The 24,967-nt window shown below is 43.4% G+C and overlaps 2 protein-coding genes across 5 annotated transcripts in view; one reads left to right on the top strand and one right to left on the bottom strand.

Annotated features, from left to right (window-relative positions):
- Positions 1-3,569: 3,569 nt before the first annotated feature.
- Positions 3,570-18,764, top strand: LOC109895165 (alpha-(1,3)-fucosyltransferase 7-like). Its single transcript, XM_020488826.2, has 2 exons — positions 3,570-3,881; positions 14,088-18,764. Exon 2 carries the CDS (start codon positions 14,211-14,213, stop codon positions 15,249-15,251), a length of 1,041 nt encoding a protein of 346 aa, XP_020344415.1. The 5' UTR covers positions 3,570-3,881; positions 14,088-14,210; the 3' UTR covers positions 15,252-18,764.
- LOC109896168 (neural proliferation differentiation and control protein 1-like) overlaps positions 16,504-24,967 on the bottom strand; it is a 41,053-nt gene continuing 32,589 nt past the window's right edge. The window contains exons 3-9 of one of the 4 annotated variants that reach the window (XM_031829708.1): positions 23,230-23,325; positions 22,811-23,035; positions 20,971-21,037; positions 20,700-20,784; positions 20,320-20,402; positions 19,838-19,937; positions 16,504-19,572 (exon numbers count right to left, since the gene is read on the bottom strand). In XM_031829708.1, coding sequence (XP_031685568.1) covers positions 19,501-19,572; positions 19,838-19,937; positions 20,320-20,402; positions 20,700-20,784; positions 20,971-21,037; positions 22,811-23,035; positions 23,230-23,325 — 728 coding nt within the window. In that variant the 3' untranslated portion in view covers positions 16,504-19,500. The remainder of the gene's footprint in view (positions 19,573-19,837; positions 19,938-20,319; positions 20,403-20,699; positions 20,785-20,970; positions 21,038-22,810; positions 23,036-23,229; positions 23,326-24,967) is intronic. The other 3 variants (XM_020490446.2, XM_031829709.1, XM_020490448.2) reach the window with 3 other exon arrangements.

Here is a 24,967-nt window from a genome sequence, read left to right as displayed (position 1 = left end):
TTCATTTTCTATTTATTTGTAAAGATTTCTAAAAAGATCATTCTATTTTGACATTATAGGGTATTGTGTGTAGGCCAGTGACCTAAAATCTCAATTTAGTCAATATTAAATTCAGGCTGTAACACAATAAAATGTGGAAAAGGTCAAGGGGTGTGAATACATTCTGAAGGCACTGTATATGCCAGTAATAGTGGCACAGTACCATCCACACCCCAAAAAACAGAGTATCAAACTCAGGTATTTTTCTTTGCCCAAATGTAACAGACGTGAGTCGGGTTTACAGTCTAGTGATGAGTTAGCCCTGCCTGCGACTTCAAAATCAAACCCCCCCCCCCCCCCCCCCCCACTGGGCAAAAACTGGTTGAACTGAACCCCCCCCCCCTTACTGGGCAAAAATTGTTTCCACATCATTTCAATAAATTAATTCAATGTGATGAAGTTGAATCAATGTGGAAAACTGATTGGATTTGCAGAAAGTCAACAAGGTAAGGGGATTTCATATTTTGTTCACCCAACTTTTAACCTAAATCCAATGATATAGTGAAATGTTTTGTTGATTTCACGTTAGTTGACAACTCAAACAAATTGTTGAACTGACATGTGTACCCAGTGTGCAAGTCCGGCCTGTGACCCAAACCCTCAGGCTCCTGTGACCCATACCCTCAGGCTCCTGTGACCCATACGCTCAGGCTCCTGTGACCCAAACACTCAGGCTCCTGTGACCCATACCCTCAGGCTCCTGTGACCCAAACCCTCAGGCTATCTAAAGTCAAAGAGCCGTCTGATAATACTTTTAAATGTCAAAATTGTTTAAAAAAAATTCAAGGCTTGAAAAGGACTAACATCTAAACTTTGTTTTTATCCAATAAATAAACTATAACAATAACAATATAACAAGGTTCATGTTTACTATTTGCTTCACAATAAACCATTGAGCGGAATATTTCTCTAAGCTTTTACCCCTGTTTTCCCTTGATAGCAAGTAGATCACTACTTCGGTCATATCACAAATGGCGCTCTATTCCCTAGGCAGTGCTGCTCTAGATATAGAGAAATGGCTTAACAATTGTAGCAGAACAATTTTACAGCAGTAGTTAAGAATTTGCTTTGGACATGCCTGGGAACAGGTAGAAATGCTGAAGTGGTAGAAGATAGTTCATATGAAGACAAGTTTTGTATTGTTTCATTAATTGAATTAATAAATCATTAAAGACCTGAACATCTCTATGTTGGTACCACTATTACTCAGTATTACATGGCAATATGGGAGACATGGACTCATTAAACATTACTTTTGAGTCTATTCCACATTGGTTCAACGTAATGTCATTGAAATGATGTGGAAACAACGTTGATTCAAACACTGTGTGCCCAGTGGGAATGATCTGATGTGAGTAGATACGTAGATAGTTTCTTCTCAAACATCATAGGTTGCTAATTAACATAAATACACCCTGTAAATGTATCTGTCTTCAACGCTGGTTGGTTTATTATTGCTTTATTAACTGTGTAAAATATATTAAACATTAGGCTTCAGTAGAGGTCACAGAAGATAAGCTTCACTTGGAAACAGTTATGACTTTCCAATCCTAGAGTGATGTCACATGCAAATCTCTCTGCTTGGCTTAGAATTTCACAAAGCTCTATAAATCTACCCAAATAAGCATGCAACATCTGGCCATGGCGATCCAGGACCACAGGAGCTAGATACTGGCTCACTGGACAGGGAATTAACTATTCAGCATGGATCATTCTGTGATTATGCATGACTAGGAATCTTATTTTGGATTTCCAGATCCCTATTTTTATTTTATTTTAATTTAATTTCATAGATGACTGTCCATCTACACCTCTGTAAAATCTCTCTCTCTCACACACACATGCACACACATACACACACTCATAGCGTGACATATGTGTCCATGAGTAAACATTTTGGAAAGGAAAAACAAAATTTAAAGGAATATTTGCAAAGGAAAAACAATGTTTAAAAAACAAACATTTAACAGCTAGCCTACCTCCCACCATTATACACTGCTCAAAAGAATTAAGGGAACACTAAAATAACACATCCTAGATCTGAATGAATGAAATATTCTTATAAAATATTTTTTTCTTTACATAGTTGAATGTGCTGACGTGATGTTGCAGGCAGCAGAATGTCCTCCACGGCGTCTCCAGACTGTCACGTCTGTCACATGTGCTCAGTGTGAACCTGCTTTCATCTGTGAAGAGCACAGTGCGCCAGTGGCGAATTTGCCAATCTTGGTGTTCTCTGGCAAATGCCAAACGTCCTGCACGGTGTTGGGCTGTAAGCACAACCCCTATCTGTGGATGTCGGGCCCTCATACCACCCTCATGGAGTCTGTTTCTGACCGTTTGAGCAGACACATGCACATTTGTGGCCTGCTGGAGGTCATTTTGCAGGGCTCTGGCAGTGCTCCTCCTGCTCCTCCTTGCACAAAGGCGGAGGTACCGGTCCTGCTGCTGGGTTGTTGCCCTCCTACGGCCTCCTCCACGTCTCCTGATGTACTGGCCTGTCTCCTGGTAGCGCCTCCATGCTCTGGACACTACGCTGACAGACATAGCAAACTTTCTTGCCACAGCTTGCATTGATGTGCCATCCTGGATGAGCTGCACTACCTGAGCCACTTGTGTGGGTTGTAGACTCCGTCTCATGCTACCACTAGATTGAAAGCACCGCCAGCATTCAAAAGTGACCAAAACATCAGCCAGGAAGCATAGGAACTGAGAAGTGGTCTGTGGTTATCACCTGCAGAACCACTCCTTTATTGGGGGTGTCTTGCTAATTGCCTATAATTTCCACCTGTTGTCTATTCCATTTGCACAACAGCATGTGAAATGTATTGTCAATCAGTGTTGCTTCCTAAGTGGACAGTTTGATTTCACAGAAGTGTGATTGACTTGGAGTTACAGTGTTCCCTTAATTTTTTTGAGCAGTGTATTATAGTTATACTGTGGTACCTCTTTACTCTCCATATGTACCAATAACAGGAAAACATTGTGGTTTAGTGATCTGAAAGTCACACCCTTGGTGCCCTCATCTGAAGTCATTCGTCTGAGAACATGGCTCAGGTTTTGACTGGGGAAAAATGTTTGAACTAAAATTCAATACTGTCAAAAAAGGAAAGTTTGAACATATGAAATGAATGCAGAACAGATGAAACTACAAAACCAGAACAACTGACTCTGACATTGTGCTACTATCCAAAGATTAAAAGATTCACATTTTTGGATGAGAATATTCGAATATTATTTCATTATTGTAGTTGTTTGGTGGTGCATAGGCTAACGTATGAGCTACATCTCTGCAAAACAAGTTCCAGGAACTGGATCTATAAGTGGCTGCAATGTAAATAGCTACATTTATTCTCATTCTAGACTAGCTACAATAGTGCCCTATAGCCTCATAGTAGTGTCCATATGACTGTCAAAAAGTTACAGGGGTGTGGTTGTGGCATGTGTGCGTGTTGTGTGAGAACAGAGAGATGATGTGAAAGAGGAGTGAAAATAAAGGCCAAGACAGGATTTCCTACCCACTGTTATGTGCCACTACTTAAATCATCTTCGAGAAGGAAGTCAGTTTCAGTGAGTCTTACCTCCAAAAGACAGAAAACACTGAGACCACTGGGAAAGGGAATACCTATTAAGTTGTACCACTAAATGCATTCAACCGAAATGTGTCTCTGAAGCGGAGAGATGTGGGGGGCTGCCTTAATCAACATCATCAGTGCCCAGGGAGCAGTTGTTGTTGGGGATTAACTGCCTTGCTCAAAGGCAGAACGGCAGATTTTTCCACCTTGCCGGTTCAGGGATTGGAACCAGCGACCTGTCGGTTACTTGCCCAACACTCTTAACTGGTAGGTTTGCTGAGCACAGGTGTCATGAGGAAGGTCATCTCTGTGACATGTAGCGCTTCAACCTGGTCTCAGAGCATTTTGTATTATTCTTTACGTAAAACACTTTAGTATGTATTAACTTGTGGATGTACATAACTCATTTTGGATGATATGTTATGAATTATGATTTGTATTATATGTTATCAAATTGCAAAACATACAATACGTTACAAATTTGAAAAACATACTCTATGTTACAAATTTGCGGGAAATATACAGTACCAGCCAAAAGTTTGGACACATCTACTCATTCAAGGGTTTTCTTTATTTGTACTATTCTCTACCTTGTAGAATAATAGTGAAGACATCAAAGCTATGAAATAACACATATGGAATCATGTATTGATTCTTTAACCAGCTTCATGAGGTGGTTACCTGGAATGCATTTCAATTAACAGTTAAAAGTGACTTTATTGAATTACTTTCCTTCCAATCCGTTGTGTTGTGACAATGTAGGGGTGGTATACAGAAGACAGCCCTATTTGGTCAAATACAACGTCATCATTACGGCAAAAACAGCTCAAATAAGCAAAGAGAAATTACAGTTTATCATTACTTTAAGACATGAAGGTCGGTCAACACTGAACATTTCAAGAACTCACAGAGTTCAAGTAACAGACATCTCAACATCAACTGTTCAGAGGAGACTGCGTGAATCAGGCCTTCATGGTCGAATTGCTGCAAAGAAACCACTACTATAGGACACCAATAATAAGAAGAGACTTGCTTGGGCCAAGAAACATGAGCAATGGATGTTAGTCCGGTGGAAAACTGCCATTTGGTCTGATGAGTCCAAATATGACATTTTTGGTTCCAACCGCCGTGTCTTTGTGAGACGCAGAGTAGGTGAACGGATGATCTTTGCATGTATGGTTCCCACCGTGAAACGTGTGGGAGTGCTTTTCTGGTGACACTGTCAGTGATTTATTTTGAATTCAAGGCACACTTCAGTAGCTTGGCTGCCACAGCATTCTGCAGCAATACGCAACCCATCTGGTATGCGCTTAGTGGGACTATCATTTGTTTTTCAACAGGACAATGACCCAACACACCTCCAGGCTATTTGACCAAGAAGGACAGTGATGAAGTGCTGCATCAGATGACCTGGCCTCCACAATCCCCCGACCTCAACCAAATTGCTCTAACTAATTGAGATGGTTTGGGATGAGTTGGACTGCAGAGTAAAGGAAAAGCAGCCAACAAGTGCTCAGCATATGTGGGAACTCGTTCCAGACTGTTGGAACATTCCTCATGAAGCTGCTTGAGAGAATGCCAAGAGTGTGAAAAGCTGTCACCAAGGCAAATGGTGGCTCATTTGAAGAATTTAAAAAATAATACATTTTTGGTTCTACATGATTCCATGTGTTATTTCATTCTTTTGATGTCTTCAATGTTATTATACAATGTAGAAAAAAGGAAAAATATAGAAAAAACATTGAATGAATAGGTGTGTCCAAACGTTTGACTGGTACTGTATGTTCCAGTCAAAAGCTTGGTGGCTAACGTTAGCTAGGCTAGGGGTTAGAGTTAAGGTTAGGGTTAATTTTAGGAGTTAGGTTAAAGGGTCAAGGTTAGGGTTAGGGGAAGGGGAAGGGTTAGCTGACATGCTAAGTAGTTGTTTTTTTACATGCTAAGTAGTTGCAACGTAGCTAAAAAGTCACAAGTAGTTGAAAACCACCACACTTTCGTTTTTGTCTTAAGTAACCATATGACTTACAGTATGTAGGACGGCAAGTAGCGGTTAAGTATTGCAGGGCCAGTCACTGAATTGTTGCTGGTTTGAATCATTAAGCTGACTAGCTGAAAAATCTGGCGATGTGCCCTTGAGCAAGGCACTTAACCCTAATTGCTCCTGTAAGTTGCTCTGGATAAGAGTTATGTAACCTTACATATCATACTAATTTGAGTGTCACTGATGTACATGTACTATATTACGTCTAGTCTATGAGACCAGCGGAGAGTTTACATATCCCAGTGTTAATAAAAGGCTTGGAATGTGGTGTTCATCTGGGTAAATGTTCCAAAAAAGAAAAGGTGACGTTATACATTATAGAATAATAGTGAAGACATCAAAACGATTAAATAACACATATGGGATCATGTAGTAACTAAAAAAGTGTTAAACAAATCAAAATACATTTTATATTTGCCTCGATGACAGCTTTGCACACTCTTGGCATTCTCTCAACCAGCTTCACCTGGGGTGCTTACCAAGTCTTGTAGGAGTTCCCACATTTGCTTTTCCTTCACTCTCCGGTCTGACTCATCCCAAAACATCTCAATTTGGTTGAGGTAGGGGGACTGTGGAGGCCAGGTTAACTGATGCAGCACTCCATCACTATCATTATTGGCGAAATAGCCCATACACAGCTTGGAGGTGTGTTGGGTCATTGTCTTGTTGAAAAACAAACGATAGTCCCACTAAGCCGTGGTAGACATGCTGGTGAAGTGTGCCTTGAATTCTAAATAAATTACAGATGGTGTCACCAGCAAAGCACCACCACACCTCCACCCACATGCTTTCCGGTGTGAAATACAAATGTGGAGATCATCCGTTCACCCACACCGCGTCTCACAAAGACACATGAGGTCGGAACCAAAAATCGCCAATTTGGACTTGAGACCAAATGTCCATTGCTCGTGTTTCTTGGCCCAAGCAAGTCTCTTCTTCTTATTGGTGTCTTTTAGTAGTGGTTTCTTTGCAGTATTTTGACCATGAAGGCCTGATTCACGCAGTCTCCTCTGAACAGTTGATGTTGAGATGTGTCTGTTACTTGAACTCCGTGAAGCCTTTATTTGGGCTGCAATTTCTGTGGCTGGTAACTCTAATGAACTCATCCTCTGCAGCAGAGGTAACTCTGAGTCATCCTTTCCTGTGGCGGTCCTCATGAGAGCCAGTTAATCATAGAGCTTGATGTTTGCACTTGAAGAAACGTTCAAAGTTCTTGAAATGTTCAGTATTGACTGAGCTTCATGTCTTAAAGTAATGATGGACTGTCATTTCTCTTTGCTTATTTGAGCTGTTATTGCCATAATAGGAACTTGGTATTTTACCAAATAGGTCTATCTTCTGTATACCCCTCTACCTTGTCACAACATAACTGATTGGCTAAAACACATTACTTCCATTAATTAACTTTTAAGAATGCACAGCTGTTAATTGAAATGCATTCCAGGTGACTACCTCATGAAGCTGGTTGAGAGAATGCCAAGAGTGGGCAAAACTGTCATCGAGGCAAATTGTGTCTATTTGAAGAATCTCAAATATAAACTATATTTTCATTTGTTTAACACTTTTTTGGTTTCTACATTATTCTATATGTGTTATTTCATAGTATTGATGTCTTCAATATTATTCTACAATGAGAAAATAGTCCACCACTACCACAAACAGTTGAAGTCGGAAGTTTGCATGCACTTATGTTGGAGTCATTAAAACTCGTTTTTCAACCACTACACAAATTTCTTGTCAACAAACTATAGTTTTGGCAAGTCAGTTAGGACATCTACTTTGTGCATGACACAAGTAATTTTTCCAACAATTGTTTACAGACAGATGATTTCACTTATAACTGTATCACAATTCCAGTGGGTCAGAAGTTAACATACACTGAGTTGACTGTGCCTTTAAACAGCTTGGAAAATTCCAGAAAATTATGTCATGGCTTTAAAAGCTTCTGATAGGTTCATTGACATTATTGGAGGTGTACCTGTGGATGTATTTCAAGGCCTACCTTCAAACTCAGTGCCTCTTTGCTTGACATCATGGGAAAATCAAAAGTAATCAGCCATGACCTCTGAAAATAATTGTAAACCTCCACAAGTCTGGTTCATCCTTGGGAGCAATTTCCAAATGCCTGAAGGTACCACGTTCATCTATACAAACAATAATACTGTCACGCCCTGGTCTAAGTATTTTGTGTTTTTCTTCATGTATTGGGTCAGGCCAGGGTGTGGCATGGGGTTTTTGTATTGTGGTGTGTTTTGTCTTGGGGTTTTGGTGTGTATGTATTGGGATTGTAGCTAGTGGGGTTATCTAGCAAAGTCTATGGCTGTTTGGAGTGGTTCTCAATCAGAGGCAGGTGTTTATTGTTGTCTCTGATTGGGAACCATATTTAGGCAGCCATATTCTTTGAGTTTGTCGTGGGTGATTGTCCTTAGTGTCCTCTATGTTAGTTTGCACCAGTATAGGCTGTTTCGGTTTTCGTTACGTTCTTTGTTTTGTGTTTATTCGTGTTTTCACGTTTTTCATTAAACATGGATCGCAATCTACACGCTGCATTTTGGTCCGACTATTCTTCACACCTAGAAAACCGTAACAGAATCACCCACCACCAACGGACCAAGCAGCGTGTCAACAGGCAGGAGCAGCCCAAAGAGGAGATGCGCTATAAGGATTTCTGGACATGGGAGGAAATCCTAAACGGAGAAGGACCCTGGGCTCAGCCTGGAGAATATCGCCGCCCCAAAGAAGAACTGGAGGAGGTGAAAGCGGAGAGGCGCCGGTATGAGGAGGCAGCACGGCGACTCGGAAGGAGGCCTGAGAATCAGCCCCAAAAATGTCTTGGGGGGGGGGCTCAGGGAGAGTGTGGCAGAGTCAGGAGTCAGACCTGAGCCAACTCTCCCTGTTTATCGTGAGGAGCAAAGGAGGAGACCAGAACCAGAGCCGGTGTTGGAGGTGAGCGAAGCAGAGACTGTGAAGGAGTTAATGGGGAAATTGGAGGAGAGAGAAATGAGGGAGTTGCTGTGTTGGTGCTTTTTGCATGGAATTCGCCCGACGGAACGTGTCGGGGATTTGATGGCACCTGGGTTAGTGCTCCATACTCATCCTGAGGTGCGTGTTAGTCGGCTGGTGAAGTTGGTGCCAGCCTCACGCACCAGGCCTCCTGTGCACATCCCTAGCCTTGCACGTCCTGTGCCAGCACTGCTCTCAAGATCTCCAGTACGCCTTCACGGTCTAGCCCATCCTGTGCCACCTCCACACTCCAGCCCTCCAGTAGCAGCTCCCCGCACCAGGCTTCCTGTGCGTGTTCTCGGTTCAGTACCACCAGTACCAGCACCACGCATCAGGCCTACAGTGTGCCTCGCCTCTCCAGCGCTGCCGGAGCCTCTCTCCTCTCCTGCGCTGCCGAAGTCTCCCGTCTGGTCAGCGCTGCCAGAGCCTTTCTCCTCTACAGCGCTGCCGGAGTCTCCCGCCTGTTCAGCGCAGCCAGAGCCTCTCTCCTCTCCTGTGCTGCCGGAGTCTCCCGCCTGTTCAGCGCAGCCAGAGCCTTTCTCCTCTCCTGCGCTGCCGGAGTCTCCCGCCTGTTCAGCGCAGCCAGAGCTGCCAGCCTGCATGGAGCAGCCAGAGCTGTCAGTCTGCATGGAGCAGCCAGAGCTGTCAGTCTGCATGGAGCAGCCAGAGCTGCCAGTCTGCATGGAGCAGCCAGAGCTGTCAATCTGCAAAGAGCTGTCAGTCTGCATGGAGCAGCCAGAGCTGTCAGTCTGCATGGAGCAGCCAGAGATGTCAGTCTGCATGAAGCAGCCCGAGCTGCCAGTCTGCAAGGAGCTGCCAGTCTGCAAGGAGCTGCCAGTCTGCAAGGAGCTGCCAGTCTGTAAGGAGCTGCCAGTCTGCACGGAGCTGTCAGTCTGCACGGAGCTGTCAGTCTGCACGGAGCTGCCAGTCTGTAAGGAGCTGCCAGTCTGCAAGGAGCTGCCAGTCTGCACGGAGCCGCCAGAGCTGCCAGTCTGCACGGAGCCGCCAGAGCTGCCAGTCTGTAAGAAGCCGCCAGAGCTGTCAGCCTACATGGAGCAGCCAGAGCCGCCAGTCAGCATGGAGCAGCCAGAGCCGCCAGTCAGCATGGAGCAGCCAGATCTTTCAGTCTGCCAGGATCCACCAGTCAGCCAGACTCTTCCAGATCTGCCAGTCAGCCAGACTCTTCCAGATCTGCCAGTCAGCCAGACTCTTCCAGATCTGCCAGTCAGCCAGACTCTTCCAGATCTGCCAGTCAGCCAGACTCTTCCAGATCTGCCAGTCAGCCAGACTCTTCCAGATCTGCCAGTCAACCAGACTCTTCCAGATCTGCCAGTCAACCAGACTCTTCCAGATCTGCCAGTCAACCAGACTCTTCCAGATCCGCCAGTCAGCCGGGATCTGCCAGAACTGCCAGTCGGCCAGGATCTGCCAGTCAGCCAGGATCTGCCAGTCGGCCAGGATCTGCCAGTCAGCCAGGATCTGCTGAAACCACCAGCCAGCCAGGATCTGGTAGATCTACCTACCTGCCTGAGCTTCCTCTCTCCCGAGCTTCCTCTCACTCCCGAGCTTCCTCTCACTCCCGAGCTTTCTCTCACTCCCGAGCTTTCTCTCACTCCCGAGCTTTCTCTCACTCCCGAGCTTCCCCTCAGTCCCGAGCTGCCTCAGTCCAGAGCTGTCCTTCAGTCCCGATCTGCTCCTCAGTCCAGTGGGGTTCTGGGTGAGGACTGCTAGGCCATGGTCGGCGGCGAGGGTGGACTATCCAGGGACGCGAGGAGAGGGGACTAAGACATTGACTGAGTGTGTTCCACGTCCCGCACCGGAGCCGCCACCATGGACAGACGCCCACCCGGACCCTCCCTATTGTTTTGAGGTGCGTTCGGGAGTCCGCACCTTAGGGGGGGGGGGGGGTTCTGTCACGCCCTGGTCTAAGTATTTTGTGTGTTTCTTCATGTATTGGGTCAGGCCAGGGTGTGGCATGGGGTTTTTGTATTGTGGTGTGTTTTGTCTTGGGGTTTTGGTGTGTATGTATTGGGATTGTAGCTAGTGGGGTTATCTAGCAAAGTCTATGGCTGTTTGGAGTGGTTCTCAATCAGAGGCAGGTGTTTATTGTTGTCTCTGATTGGGAACCATATTTAGGCAGCCATATTCTTTGAGTTTGTCGTGGGTGATTGTCCTTAGTGTCCTCTATGTTAGTTTGCACCAGTATAGGCTGTTTCGGTTTTCGTTATGTTCTTTGTTTTGTGTTTATTCGTGTTTTCACGTTTTTCATTAAACATGGATCGCAATCTACACGCTGCATTTTGGTCCGACTATCCTTCACACCTAGAAAACCGTAACAAATACGCAAGTATAAACACCATGGGGTCACGCAGCCGTCACACCGCTCAGGGAGGAGACGCGTTCTGTGTCCTAGAGATGAATGTACTTTGGTGCAAAAAGTGCAAATCAATCCCAGAACAACAGCAAAGGACCTTGTGAAGATGCTGGGGGAAACAGGTAAAAAAAGTATCTATATCCACAGTAAAACAAGTCCTATATCGACATAACTTGAAAGGCCGCTCAGCAAGGAAGAAGCCACTGCTCCAAAACCTCCATAAAAAAAGCCAGACTACGGTTCGCAACTGGACATGGGGACAAAGATCGTAATTTTTGGAGAAATGTCCTCTTGTCTGATGAAACAAATATAGAAATGCTTGACCATAACGACCATCGTTATGTTTGGAGGAAAAAGGGGGAGGCTTGCAAGCCGAAGAACACCATCCCAACCGTGAAGCACGGGGGTGGCAGCATCATGTTGTGGAGGTGCTTTGCTGCAGGAGGGACTGGTGCACTTCACAAAATAGATGGCATCACGAGGAATGGAAATTACGTGGATATATTGAATTAACATCTAAAGACATCAGTCAGGAAGTTAAAGCTTGCTCGCAAATGGGTCTTCCAAATGGACAATGACCAAGCATTCTTCCAAAGTTGTGGCAAAATGGCTTAAGGACAACAAAGTCAAGGTATTGGAGTATCCATTACAAAGCCCTGACCTCAATCCTATATACAATTTGTGGGCAGAACTGAAAAAATGTGTGTGAGCAAGGAGGCCTACAAACCTGACTCAGTTACACCAGCTCTGTCAGGAGGAATGGGACAAAATTCAACCAACTTGTTGTGGGAAGCTTGTGGAAGGCTACCGGAAACGTTTGACCCAAGTTAAACAATTTAAATGCAATGCTACCAAATACTAATTGAGTGTATGTAAACTTCTGACCCACTGAGAATGTGATGAAAAAAAATAAAATATGAAATAAATCATTCTATTATTCTGACATTTCACATTCTTAAAATAAAGTGGTGATCCTAACTGACCTAAAACAGGGATTTTTTTTACTAGGATTAAATGTCAAGACTTGTGTTAAACTGAGTTTAAATAGATTTGGCTAAGGTGTATGTAAACTTCCGACTTCAACTGTATATACAGTACAAAATCCATGTGTACGTGTGTGTATAGTGCATATGCTTTCGTGTGTGTGTGCTTGTGTCTGTGCCTATGTTTGTGTTGCGTCACAGTCCCCAATGTTCCGTAAGGTGTTTTTTAACTGTTTTTTTAAATCAAATGTTTCTGCTTGCATGAGTTACTTGATGTGGAATAGAGTTCCATGTAGTCATGGCTCTATTTAGTACTGTGGAGTAGAGTTCCATGTAGTCATGGCTCTATTTAGTACTGTGCGCCTTCCATAGTCTGTTCTGGACTTGGGGACTGTGAAGAGACCTCTTGTGGCATGTCTTGTGGGGTATGGATGGGTGTCCAGGCTGTGCGCCAGTAGTTCAAACAGACAGCGTGGTGCATTCAACATGTCAATACCTCTCATAAATACAAGCAGTGATGAAGTCAATCTCTCCTCCACTTTGAGCCAGAGAGATTGCCATGCATATTATTATTATTAGCTCTTTGTGTACATCCAAGGGCCAGCCGTGCTGCCCTGTTCTGAACCAATTGACATTTTCTTAAGTCCTTTTTTGGGGCACCTGACCACATGACTGAACAGTAGTCCAGGTGTGACAAAACTATGGCCTGTAGGACCTGCCTCGTTGATAATGCTGATAAGAAGTCAGAGCAGTGCTTTAGCCAGACTTCTCCCCATCTTAGCTACTGTTGTATCAATATGTTTTGACCATGACAGTTCAACTTGCTCAATTTCCACATAATTTATTACACAATTTAGTTGAGGTTTAGGGTTTAGTGAATGATTTGTCCCAAATATAATTATTTTAGTTTTAGAAATATTTAGGACTAACTTATTCCTTGCCACCCACTCTAAAATTAACTGCAACTCTTTGTTTACGTGTTGCAGTCATTTCAGTCGCTGTATTAGCTGACATGTATAGTGTTGACTCATCCTCATACATAGACATGCTAGCTTTCCTCAAAGCCAGTGGCAATTCATTAGTAAAGATTGAAAAAAGGTAAGGGCCTTGACAGCTGCCTTGAGGAATTCCTGATTCTACCTGGATTAGGTTGGCGAGGCTTCCATTAAAGAACACCTTCTGTGTTCTGTTAGACAGGTAACTCTTTATCCACAATATAGCAGGGGGTGTAAAGCCATAACACATAAGTTTTGCCAGCAGCAGACTATGATCGATAATGTCAAACTCCACACTGAAGTATAACAAAACAGCCCCCACAATATTTTTATCAGCAATTTCTCTCAGCAGTTATTTGTGTAAGTGCTGTATTTGTTGAATGTACTTCTCTATAAGCATGCTGAAAGTTTGTTGTCAGTTTGTTTACTGTAAAATAGCATTGTATCTGGTCAAACACAATTTTTTCCAAAAGTTTACTAAGGGTTGGTAACAGGCTGATTGGTCAGCTATTTGAGCCAGTAAAGGGGAATTTACTATTCTTAGGTAGCGGAGTGACTTTGCTTCCCTCCAAGTCTGAGGGCACACACTTTTGAGGCTTAAATTGAAGATGCTGCAAATAGGAGTGTCAATATCGGAAGCGAAGAAAGGAGGAAGTGATGAAAGGAGGAAGTGATGAAAGGAGGAAGCGATGAAAGGAGGAAGTGATGAATGTAAATCTGGTGCAGTCCTCTAAAAGTGTTTTCATTCACTAGATAATCTTTTCCTATATTGTCCATGTCTGCATTCATAAGGAATTCGAAGAGCTTCATCAAACTATTATTATATTTTTCTTTAAGGGCCTGATTCAGACTTAGGAAAGGTATGCATTTCCTAAGCTTTTTGATCAGGTCTTAAATCTTCTGCATTATACAGTGATTTAGTGGTAAAAAAGTAGGTGAGTAAACTCTGATCACCAGTCACAGTAAAATAAGTAACGCTTTTCAATTCATTTTTCCACAAAAGGTGGGTAAACTGTGTTTATTTGTGTGTACCATCCACTACACCCCTGATTGGATACTCATTTATTTTTGTCTTACCAGGGAGGAAATACCACACTACTACAGTAAAAATCCCAAGGAGATTGTGTGATCGTGGACTAAACTAAAGTGCGCTGCAATTTTACCAGTCAGTGTGTTGCTTGCCTGTCATCCCCTCGGTCAGAGATGGCTGCCTCCATGCCCCTGTTCCTCTCCGGCATCATGATCTTTAGCATCTCCTTGTACTTGCTCCACAAGAGACTGCAGGCTGAGATAGGGACCACTCATCAACACCAACTCAGGAACCTCACCATTCTGCTGTGGCACTGGCCCTTCAGCCGCCCCTACAGCCTGGAGGGAGACGTTTGCAGCGACGAGTACGGTATCCCAGGCTGCCTCCTCAGTGACAACACCTCCCTGTACCCTCAGGCAGACGTGGTGGTCTTCCACCACCATGAGCTGAGGACGGGTCGCTCCGCCCTGCCTCTCCATCTCCCACGGCCAGCCTCCCAGCGCTGGCTCTGGCTCTCCCTGGAGCCCCCGGTGAACAACGGCAACCTGACCCAATACAAAGGACTGTTCAACTGGACCATGAGCTACCGAGCAGACGCTGATGTACCAATGCCCTATGGGAAGACGGTGGAAGTTCTCGTTCCACCAAACAGCAATAGCAGCAGCTATGTGATCCCTAAGAAAGGGGCTTGCCTGGCCAGCTGGGTGGTCAGCAACTACAGCCCTGACCATGCCAGGAGTCAAGTCTACCAGAGCCTAAGAAAGTACATTCCTATAGAGGTGTATGGCCACTGGCTAAAGAGGCCACTGACCGACCAAAGTCTGATACCCACCATTGGCCGCTGTAACTTCTACCTGGCCTTTGAGAATTCGGTGGCCATAGACTACATCACTGAGAAGCTGTGGAGGAATGCCTACCAAGCAGGGGCAGTACCCGTGGTTCTGGGGCCCTCTCGGTCTAACTATGAGGCCTTGGTTCCCTCAGGCTCGTTCATCCATGTCAGTGACTTCAGCAGCACAGAGCAGCTGGCTGCCTTCCTACAGCAGCTGGCCACAGACAGAGGGCGTTATGAGGCTTACTTCAAGTGGCGTCAAACCCATGAAATCAAGACATACACAGACTGGAGAGAGAGGCTCTGTAATATCTGTATCATCTATCACAGACTGCCAGCTAAAAAGGTGTACTATGATCTGGATGGATGGGCCAATAGATAACAGGCAAAAACTGCAAGTTATTTGGTAACAGTGCAATTGTTAAGTAAAAAATAGGTAAGTTAAGAAATGTTAAAAAAACAACAGTGAAAAGACATGTTCAACAACCTGTGATGGGCTGTACTTACAACAGGGCCAGTTCGTTCACACACAAAATGTCACAGCTAAAACGTGAAATACATTCATTTCTGCATTGTTGTGATAGTGTGTGACTTAAACATCCATTACAACATTGCATTTTGGTCCCCAATGCAGAAACACCACAGAAAAATCACAACTTAAAAACAACTTTTAAAGAAGGGAAGAGTAAGTATGAATGTGTATCCACAGTGTCCGATCACATGTTAGGTCCCATTGACAGCCTTTACAAGACCAAGAATTGCCACAAATAAAAACATTACACAACCCTGTAAGCTGGCTCATAATTCTATTTAAATGGCACAAGGAAATGTCTTTCCCAGCAGTAATATTGAGGGTAAGATTTCAAGGATTTTCTTCTCTCAGTATTTGGCTTCACATAATACTCTACGGTACAGTTCAGACCCTTCATAGGCAGTTGATGAATGTCCTCCATCTCACTCGGTTCGGGGCAAGTTTTTCCAGGTCACACCAGTTGAGGCCGCTCCCAGTCATTTCTGCCTGGATCCCTCTCCAAATGTTTCTGGGTCGACCACAAACCACAAACAAAAACCCTGTACAAATACTAAATCTAAACAACCCGTCTCAGAGAAATGACTGTGCATTGAAAGTTCTGTATGTCACTCAATTCAACCGTACTCCTTTGTATCCGAATGTAACTTTGACTAATTGTGATGCATATGATTTAATTTCTAGTGTCAATGCAGGTTACACACCAAGGTGGTGCCCTATTCCCTACATAGTGCATTTTATAGGGTATTCCTATAATTAAACCATATGCATCACAATTAGGTTGCCATTTCGTATGCAAAAAACAGTTTCTGGTATAGATACTGAGGGGATGTTGCTTTATCATCTCAATGTCTATGGATTCAGGGAACAATCCACCAATAACAGAACATGCAATAACAGCTCTGACCACCAGAGGTCAGGATTACCTAAAAACAGAATAAACTTGAACCGATAACAATATGCTTTTTACCTCATCACTTGTTTTTAAGGCTATATCAGCTATTAACATATATTTTGCTTCTCTCTCATGAGATCCAAGACAGTTGATCAGCTTGCAACAAGATTGTCTATCATATCATTAAAGAAAACAGCACAGCAGACCATGTTGCAGTGAAGATATAAATATTTATTTTCCAATGTTCATCTCTGAAATGTTTACATGCATCATGTCCAGCAAATCCAGTAGTAGTAAAAGAGGTCGGTCATCTCTCAGGGTTGGTGTGTTAATTCATCTGGTGTGTCGTTATTTAGAGAGGGTGGTTTAACTGTTTAAAAGGGGAGTCCTGGAGATTTATAACCATTCACATTCATGAGAGAAAACAAAGAGCAACTTTCAATCCATCAAACTAACATTTCTGGAAAACTTGGGAAATGTTATTTGCATTTTGCAACCCTAGGGGACAATATTGATGTAGGTATATGGTAACTATATGGTAACAGCCAAAGAAGGTTTAAGTTTGATGTTCATCTTTACCAGTAATCTAGGTCAATGAATGGGTCCATTCTGTCTCACATACATTGTTCTTGAGGACCAAAAAGGAAAATCAAATCATCTGCACCCAAAGAGCATCACATTACTGTATGTGTCCGACCACTTCACTGTTCTTCAGAGAGAGTGGAGGCAGAGAGTTAGGGGAACAGTTATATGAAAATTCCACCTGAAAACTCTTGTTTTTGTTTCATTAGTCCATGGTTGATATAGTCCCAAAATGTTTTGTATGTCAGCAATGAAGATATACAACTTCTATATATATACAACTATACAGAAATATAGCCAGTATGACGCATTTTGCATCATGATCCAAAACGCATCATCATGTGATGCTCGATGCATCATACCAGCTGTATTTATATGCATTTTGAAAATTGATTGCTGAAATGCAAAATATTTTGGGACTATATCAACAATGGACTAATGAAACAAATACCGAAATATAGTTGTGTGGAGTTGTCCTAAGTAAATAAAAGAGCTAATAACAACACGCTTTCCTGAGAGATAACCGCAATAGGCAACTTCTGAACAGACTCTAATGTACATCCAAAATGGCACCCTATTCCCTATATAGTGCACTACATTTGACCAAAAACTATAGGGCTTTCGTCAAAAGCAATGCCCTATATACGGAATAGGGTGCCATTTTGGAGGCACACTAGGCTAAAGAAAAAAAGGTTTATTTGACACAGCAATCAGAAATATAGAATAATAATGTGTACAAATACATCATTAGAGCCAGGTTGCCATCTCTCTGTACAGTACACATCCGTGGCTATTTACATAAATAACATCACAAATCATGGGACAAGCCATGTTTGTTTGATACCGTATATTCAGTGCTTGACTTGGACTGAAATATGTTCCGGTACTCATTCTGGGTGCCGGTACTGTTTATATTTAGATGCAGGAGCTACACAATACTTTTGAGCTAATATTCTATATAAGAGGAACAGGAGCTCAAGCAGTTGAGGTGCCGGTACTCCGGCAAGCTCCTGCCCAAGTCAAGCACTGTGTATATGAATGTACATAGTGGGTTGCTCTGTTTCAGAGTTCTGTAAAGAAGTTCCAAATTCCTTTGAAATCATTCAAGTTATTTAAATATCATCATAAGCAAGTTTACACAAGAAACTTGTAAGGATCATAAATGCATATTGAATTGTATCCCTTTTTCAGCAGAGCACAGCATCATCAAGTCATGCATAGAGGGACCATTGATACTGAGACTATAATGGCTACATAACAAAGCGTAAAGGTTTACCATACATACTGCATGTGTACATTTATGAAACATTAAAATCACCTTTGTATGTAAGAAAAAAACAAAAAAAACGTTTTGGTAATGAAGAAAGTCAAAGATGAGTTGATCCAGATCTTCGGAATGCGTCATTAATGGCACCATATACTCCACATACTGTAGTGCACTACTTCTGACCGGGGTCGATAATGCGCTGGCAAAAGAAGGGCACCATGTAGAGAATAGGGTGTTATTTGGGACACAGATATTTAGTCTGCCAATGATTACTATTGACAGCTTGATAAATTGGCATATTCCCACTGTGCTCCAGCTCTGTTTCAAAGGCATATGGCCTAACATCTGCAGTTCCAGAATGATTTATAGGACCAGTTCCCAGACCCAGATTAATCCTATTCCTCAACTGAATTTTCAACTGAGATTATCAATGCTTTTTAGTCCAGGAGTCTGGGTCATACTGCAGTCTATGATTTAGGAAACGTGTATCTGGATTGGTTATTCAATTTCACATTCTGCACAAAGTGTGTGCCTCCAACACAATCTTCCTGTTCACTATTACTAAAGGTTTGTGGTTTGGACATTGGCCTGTATAGTTCACTGGAAGTCATGGTCTGGGTAACATTCAAAAGTATGATGTATCAAAGTTAGTCTCCACAGATTGTGTAATGTAATAAATCATACACCCACAGACCCATAACATATTTATTTTTTCAATGTAGTTCTTCTCTGCTCTCTTCCTGATCCTTTCTGTCGGTATCTGTCGTATGAAACAAGGTAGTATTCATTAGTGCACACCGTAGAACATTTTTCAACAGAACACGAAAAACAATAATTTTCGTGTTCATTTCTTGTTGGAAAAGTTCAGGTATAGAATCTTGCAGAACATGGAGAATAGTATCCATCATCATACACGCTAATCTCGCAGTCAGTTAGTTGGTTGTGCACATGTTTGACAGAAAAAACAGAGGATATTACAGAATCAAATCCACAAGAGATAACAGAGTTAACATACAACAAAACAAGGCATGGTTATGATAGGCCAGACGGAAAGCTTAAAGATCATGTAGGTTTTCTGAGAGTGTGAGACGTCATTGGTCCCAGATATCAGTCTGTTTCAAGAGGAGATTCACGTCAGTCGGTCATTCAGATATAATGTTCATACAGTCCTCCTCCTCCTCCTCGTCCCCAGCCCTTCAGTGTAAGTAGTGTATCATGTGGGACAGGTCAAAAGGTCAGACAGAGTAACCTGATGTGTGTTTGTAGGTGTGCAAGGGAGTGAGTATGATTTGATCTTCCTGTACATGTAGGGTGGTATGTTTTATAGGTGCATATCAGAATGTCCAGAGTTGTCAGGGTTACTTGTGGCTCCTCTGAAGGTAAAGGGTAGAGTCATCAAACAAAGGATTCTTCACCTCCATCTCTCCTGTCTAGGGAGGAAAAGAGAGAACGAGAAAGAAAGAGAAAAAGAGAGAGCGAAAGAAAGCAGAGAAGAGTAAGTTATTACACAGCTAAAACAATAAAATGTGTATATGTAGCCTATTGTAAGTACAAATGTATGTAAACTAAATGTACAGTATTTAACTAAAGGTAAATATATATTGGATATCAGCCATCGCTGCCTCTCCATGTCTGCTATTGTACTGCATGGCTGTGCAGTACACTGTATGTGTATCAGGTATGTCCGTCTCTTACCGGGGCCAGTCCAGGGCACTCGTATACCGTGAAATCCCCATCCTCATTCTCCTCATCTGACGTGGCCCCGGAGTCAGGCACCTTGGGTTCATCCCTGTGTCTGGAGACAAAGGAAAAACACTGAGTCATGGAGGTATCCAACCACATCACATAACATCCCAACCCACCATTCACAGAGGAGAACACAGATACAGACTGACAGGAGGACAGGGAAGGAGAAGGGAGGGAAGAGGAGGGAGACAAAGGCAGTGTCTGGAAACATTTACAGCTTACTTCCTCCATACCCCCTCAAATCCTCTTTAAAAAAATGGGACCTTGGACCTCCACCAATTTGCTTTGAAAGGAGTTGAAGGAGAATCAGGAAGCAAGAAATGGACAGCTAGTAACATTTTTAGATAGCCAGGGTCAGAGAGCAGACTAAACTGGCAGACAGATATGTCTGGTTAAAAGACAGACAGAAGGCCATGGGGGGTATGACTCACTTCTCCAGGCAGAGCATCTGCTGTTTCTGGTGTTGGTAGTGGTACATCTGGGCACTCTGAGCCAGCCTCCTATCCCCAAGCTGCTGGCAGGACACAGAAGGAGGGCCCGAGATGACATGGCTCTCAACCAGAAGCCGTTTCAGTATAACATTTATTGTACAGAAGATGTGTTTGTTCCCATGTGATTAGTATGTTATCAAATCATTTATTGAAAATAAAAATGTGTTTTACAGTAAAACAATACAATTAAAGGAGATAAAATAAACAGATGGCAATTAATGAAATGTATAAAATAACATGAAACCAAAAAACTTTCACTGACATGAATATAATCTGTTGTAACCATGACTTTGTGTGATTGTGTGTTCTGCTGTACATACCACATCATTGTCATAGGAATGGGGCCCCATCCCCCCATACGCTGGGTAGTCGATCTTCTGAGCCAGCCGCACACCTCTCTGCAACCTGGGATAAGATGGGGGACATCATGGTCAGTTTCCCATAACCACATCATTAAACTACATGACAATTTTTAAAATGAGTCCGTACATTTAACTAAGTGAAGTAGGGAACAACAACCACGTATCACAGTTATCGCAGACCATTCTTCCACATAGCTGGTGTCAGTGCAAAACAGATGTAGAGTTTTACCTGATCCAACAGACAGCAGCCAAGAGCAAGGCAACAGACCCCACAACCAAAAACACACTGGTCATGACTGTGAAGAGATAGAGAAAGGCTGTCAGGAGAAGAGGAAGAAACATCGGGCAGAGGAAGACATATTACCCAGAATACCAGGAACAGATCAGTTGGGGAGACAGTAAGGAAGTTGGTGTTTGTGGGGTGCATCTCAATTGTAAACTCAGCAACAAAAAATAAAGAAACCTTCCTTGTTCAGGATCCTGTCTTTCAAAGATACTTCGTAAAAAATCAAAATAACTTCACAGATCTTCATTGTAAAGGGTTTAAACACTGATTCCCATGCTTGTTCAATGAACCATAAACATTTAAATGAACATGCACCTGTGTAACGGTCATTAAGACACTAACAGCTTACAGACGGTAGGCAATTAAGGTCACAGTTATTACAACTTAGGACACTAAAGAGGCCTTTCTACTAACTCTGAAAAACACAAAAAGAAAGAGGCCCAGGGTCCAGGACTGGCAAAAAGTACTCTTCACTGACGAGTCGCGGTTTTGTCTCACATGGGGTGATGGGCGGATTTGCGTTTATCGTCGAAGGAATGTTTGTTACACCGAGGCCTGTACTCTGGAGCGGGAACGATTAGAAAGTGGAGGATCCGTCATGGTCTGGGGCAGTGTGTCACAGCATCATCGGACTCAGCTTGTTGTCATTGCAGGCAATCTCAACGCTGTGCATTACAGGGAAGACATCCTCCTCCCTCATGTGGTAACCTTCCAGCAGGCTCATCCTGACATGAACCTCCAGCATGACAATGCCACCAGCCATACTGCTCGTTCTGTGCGTGATTTCCTGTAAGACAGGAATGTCAGTGTTCTGCCATGGCCAGTGAAGAGCCAGGATCTCAATCCCATTAAGCACATCTGGGACCTGTTGGATCAGAGGGTGAGGGCTAGGACCATTCCCCCCAGAAATGTCCGGGAACTTGCAGGTGCCTTGACGGAATAGTGGGGTAACATCTCACAGCAAGAACTGGCAAATATGGTGCAGTCCATGAGGAGGAGATGCACTGCAGTACCTAATGCAGCTGGTGGTCACACCAGATACTGACTGACACTTTTGATTTTGACCCCCCCCTTTGTTCAGGGACACATTATTCCATTTCTGTTAGTCACATGTCTGTGGAACTTGTTCAGTTTATGTCTCAGTTGTTGAATCTTGTTATGTTCATACAAATATTTACACATATTAAAGTTTGCTGAAAATAAACGTAGTTGACAGTGAGAGGACATTTCTTTTTTTGCTGAGTTTATTTCCTTGATTCCTCGCATCCTTTCTCCTTGGAACCTCCGATCTTCTACTTGAATGTGCTTAGAGAGGGAGACGAGGAGGGACGATGTGAGGAAACAAGGAAATACAATTAAGATTCACCCATGTACGAGAAAGGAAGACAGGAAAGAGTCCATCCGCAAATTGTCAATATTAATAGGCAAGAGCAGTGTCAGTCAGAGCAGCATTCACAAGAGCAGTGACAGTCAGAGCAGCATTCGCAAGAGCAGTGTCAGTCAGAGCAGCGTTCACAAGAGCAGTGTCAGTCAGAGCAGCATTCACAAGAGCAGTGTCAGTCAGAGCAGCATTCACAAGAGCAGTGTCAGTCAGAGCAGCATTCACAAGAGCAGTGTCAGTCAGAGCAGCATTCACAAGAGCAGTGTCAGTCAGAGCAGCATTCACAAGAGCAGCAGGATGCGGAGAAATTAATTCTCAACACAGATCAGGGAATCATGGTTGTCATTCAAAAAATGGGTCAACTGGGACTGAAAATCATTAACAAGGATTAAGGTTACATACTGATAAACACTCGGCTGTTGGAGGCGTAAGGGATGATCAGGGGACCGCTGCGTACTGCTGTGGAGTGGCTGGTAGTGGTGGTGTTGGCTGTAGTGATAGAGGTGGGTGGAGGGGCTGTAGTGGCGCCGTGTGTAGTAGGCTGCTCTGTGGTAGGCCGTTGGGTGAGGATCATTGATCTGTCATCCTCCTCCTCCTTGACTTTAGGAACATCCTGAAAGGAAGAAGCTAGGAGCAGATAGAAAAATAAAATATAATTAAATGGTTGATAGCAAGGCAAAATGACATCTACTACTAACTTAGCAAATGGTATGGTATTACTGGTCACATTATGTTAATACTATATGCAATTAGTAAAATCTTGTCAATCAAACCTTCTGAAATAGCACCCTTTGGGACGGGCCAAAGGGTTGTCCTCTCACCTGGATGCCTGAAACCTGATTCAGTCTCCTGTTGGCTGATGATGGTGGACAGGAAGTCTATCTCCTCGTCCACTTCAGGGAAAGTGGTCACTTTGCCTGCACCAAAAAGGAGACAGAAGATGTGGGTCACTGGGTTTCAATGATTACACAATGATGAGGCAGCATTTCTAATGGAATTTCACATTTTCCATGCGAGAGAAGGAGAGGAGAGGATGGGAGAAGAGAGGAGGAAAGGAGAGAGATAATGAATCGTCCTCAACCATCCCAATGATTCCAGGTTTGACTCAGATCTACAATTACCAATGATGACCTCATACTACACCATACAGAGTGCCTATGGAGACTGATTGTCTACAACAAATCAGTCATCAGATGCTGACAACATAGGCTACACCTAATCAACTACTTATATCCATACAGAATGAAACACTATGAAATACAGTCATAGCCACTGTACTGAATAGATCCAGCGTCTATTCATACTATACATTGGATTTGGAAAGTATTTATTATTCTAAAATGGATTAAACAGCCCCCCCCCCAGGCATCCATCTCTAGGAAGAGTCCTGGTGGTTCCAAACTTCTTCCATTTAAGAATGAGGCCACTGTGTTGTTGGCGACCATCAATGATGCAGAAATGCTTTGGTACCCTTCCCCAGATCTGTGCCTCGACACAATCCTGTCTCGGAGCTCTACAGATAATTCCTTCGACCTCATGGCTTGGTTTTTGCTCTGACATGCAGTGTCAACTGTGAGAACTTATATAGACAGATGTGTGCCTTTCCAAATCATGTCCAATCAATTGAATTTACCACAGGTGGACTCCAAGTTGGAGAAACATCTCAAGGATGACCAATGGAAACAGGATGCACCCGAGCACAATTTAGATTCTCATAGCAAAGGGTCTGAATACTTAGGTAAATAAGTATGTTTATGTTTTCAATATTTTTGTTTTCAATTTTTTTATAAATTAGCAAAAATGTCTAACATGTTTTTGCTTTGTCTTGTTGTTATGGGGTATTGTGTGTAGATTGATGAGGGTGAAAGAAACAATTTAATCAATTTGATAAAAAGGCTGTAGCGTAACAAAATGTGAAAAAAGTGAAGGGGTCTGAATACTTTACTGAATGCACGGTATGATCTTATTAATAGAAATGCTGTGGGTCAGGAGATCAACAGGGAAACCACAGCTGACTAAAGGAAATGCAGAGTCTCTGCTACTTGACTCCAGAGAAACACATTTTAATAGGGACCCAACATGGCTGCCATACGGAATTACATAATGTCATGTAAATGCACCATTAAGCATTAAGGCAGGAGAATCCGGGGATTATCGTGAGAATAACACCCGACTAAGGGCTTTTCTTAAGACCGAAGCCAAGCCAAGAAAAAAGCTGCAACAATGCTGCACAGGTATGAGTGTCAGCCTACCCCGGCCAAACCCTCCCCTAACCCAGACAACGCTGGGCCAAACCCTCCCCTAACCCAGACAGCGCTGGGCCAAACCCTCCCCTAACCCAGACAGCGCTGGGCCAAACCCTCCCCTAACCCGGACAACGCTGGGCCAAACCCTCCCCTAACCCGGGCAACGCTGGGCCAAACCCTCCCCTAACGCGGGCAACGCTGGGCCAAACCCTCCCCTAACCCGGGCAACGCTGGGCCAAACCCTCCCCTAACCCGGGCAACGCTGGGCCAAACCCTCCCCTAACCCGGGCAACGCTGGGCCAAACCCTCCCCT

This window comes from Oncorhynchus kisutch, linkage group LG8, assembly GCF_002021735.2.
Source record: "Oncorhynchus kisutch isolate 150728-3 linkage group LG8, Okis_V2, whole genome shotgun sequence".
Lineage (NCBI taxonomy): Eukaryota > Metazoa > Chordata > Actinopteri > Salmoniformes > Salmonidae > Oncorhynchus > Oncorhynchus kisutch.
The sequence above is the reverse complement of the archived record's forward strand: the minus strand, read 5'-3'. Positions and strand labels throughout refer to the sequence as shown.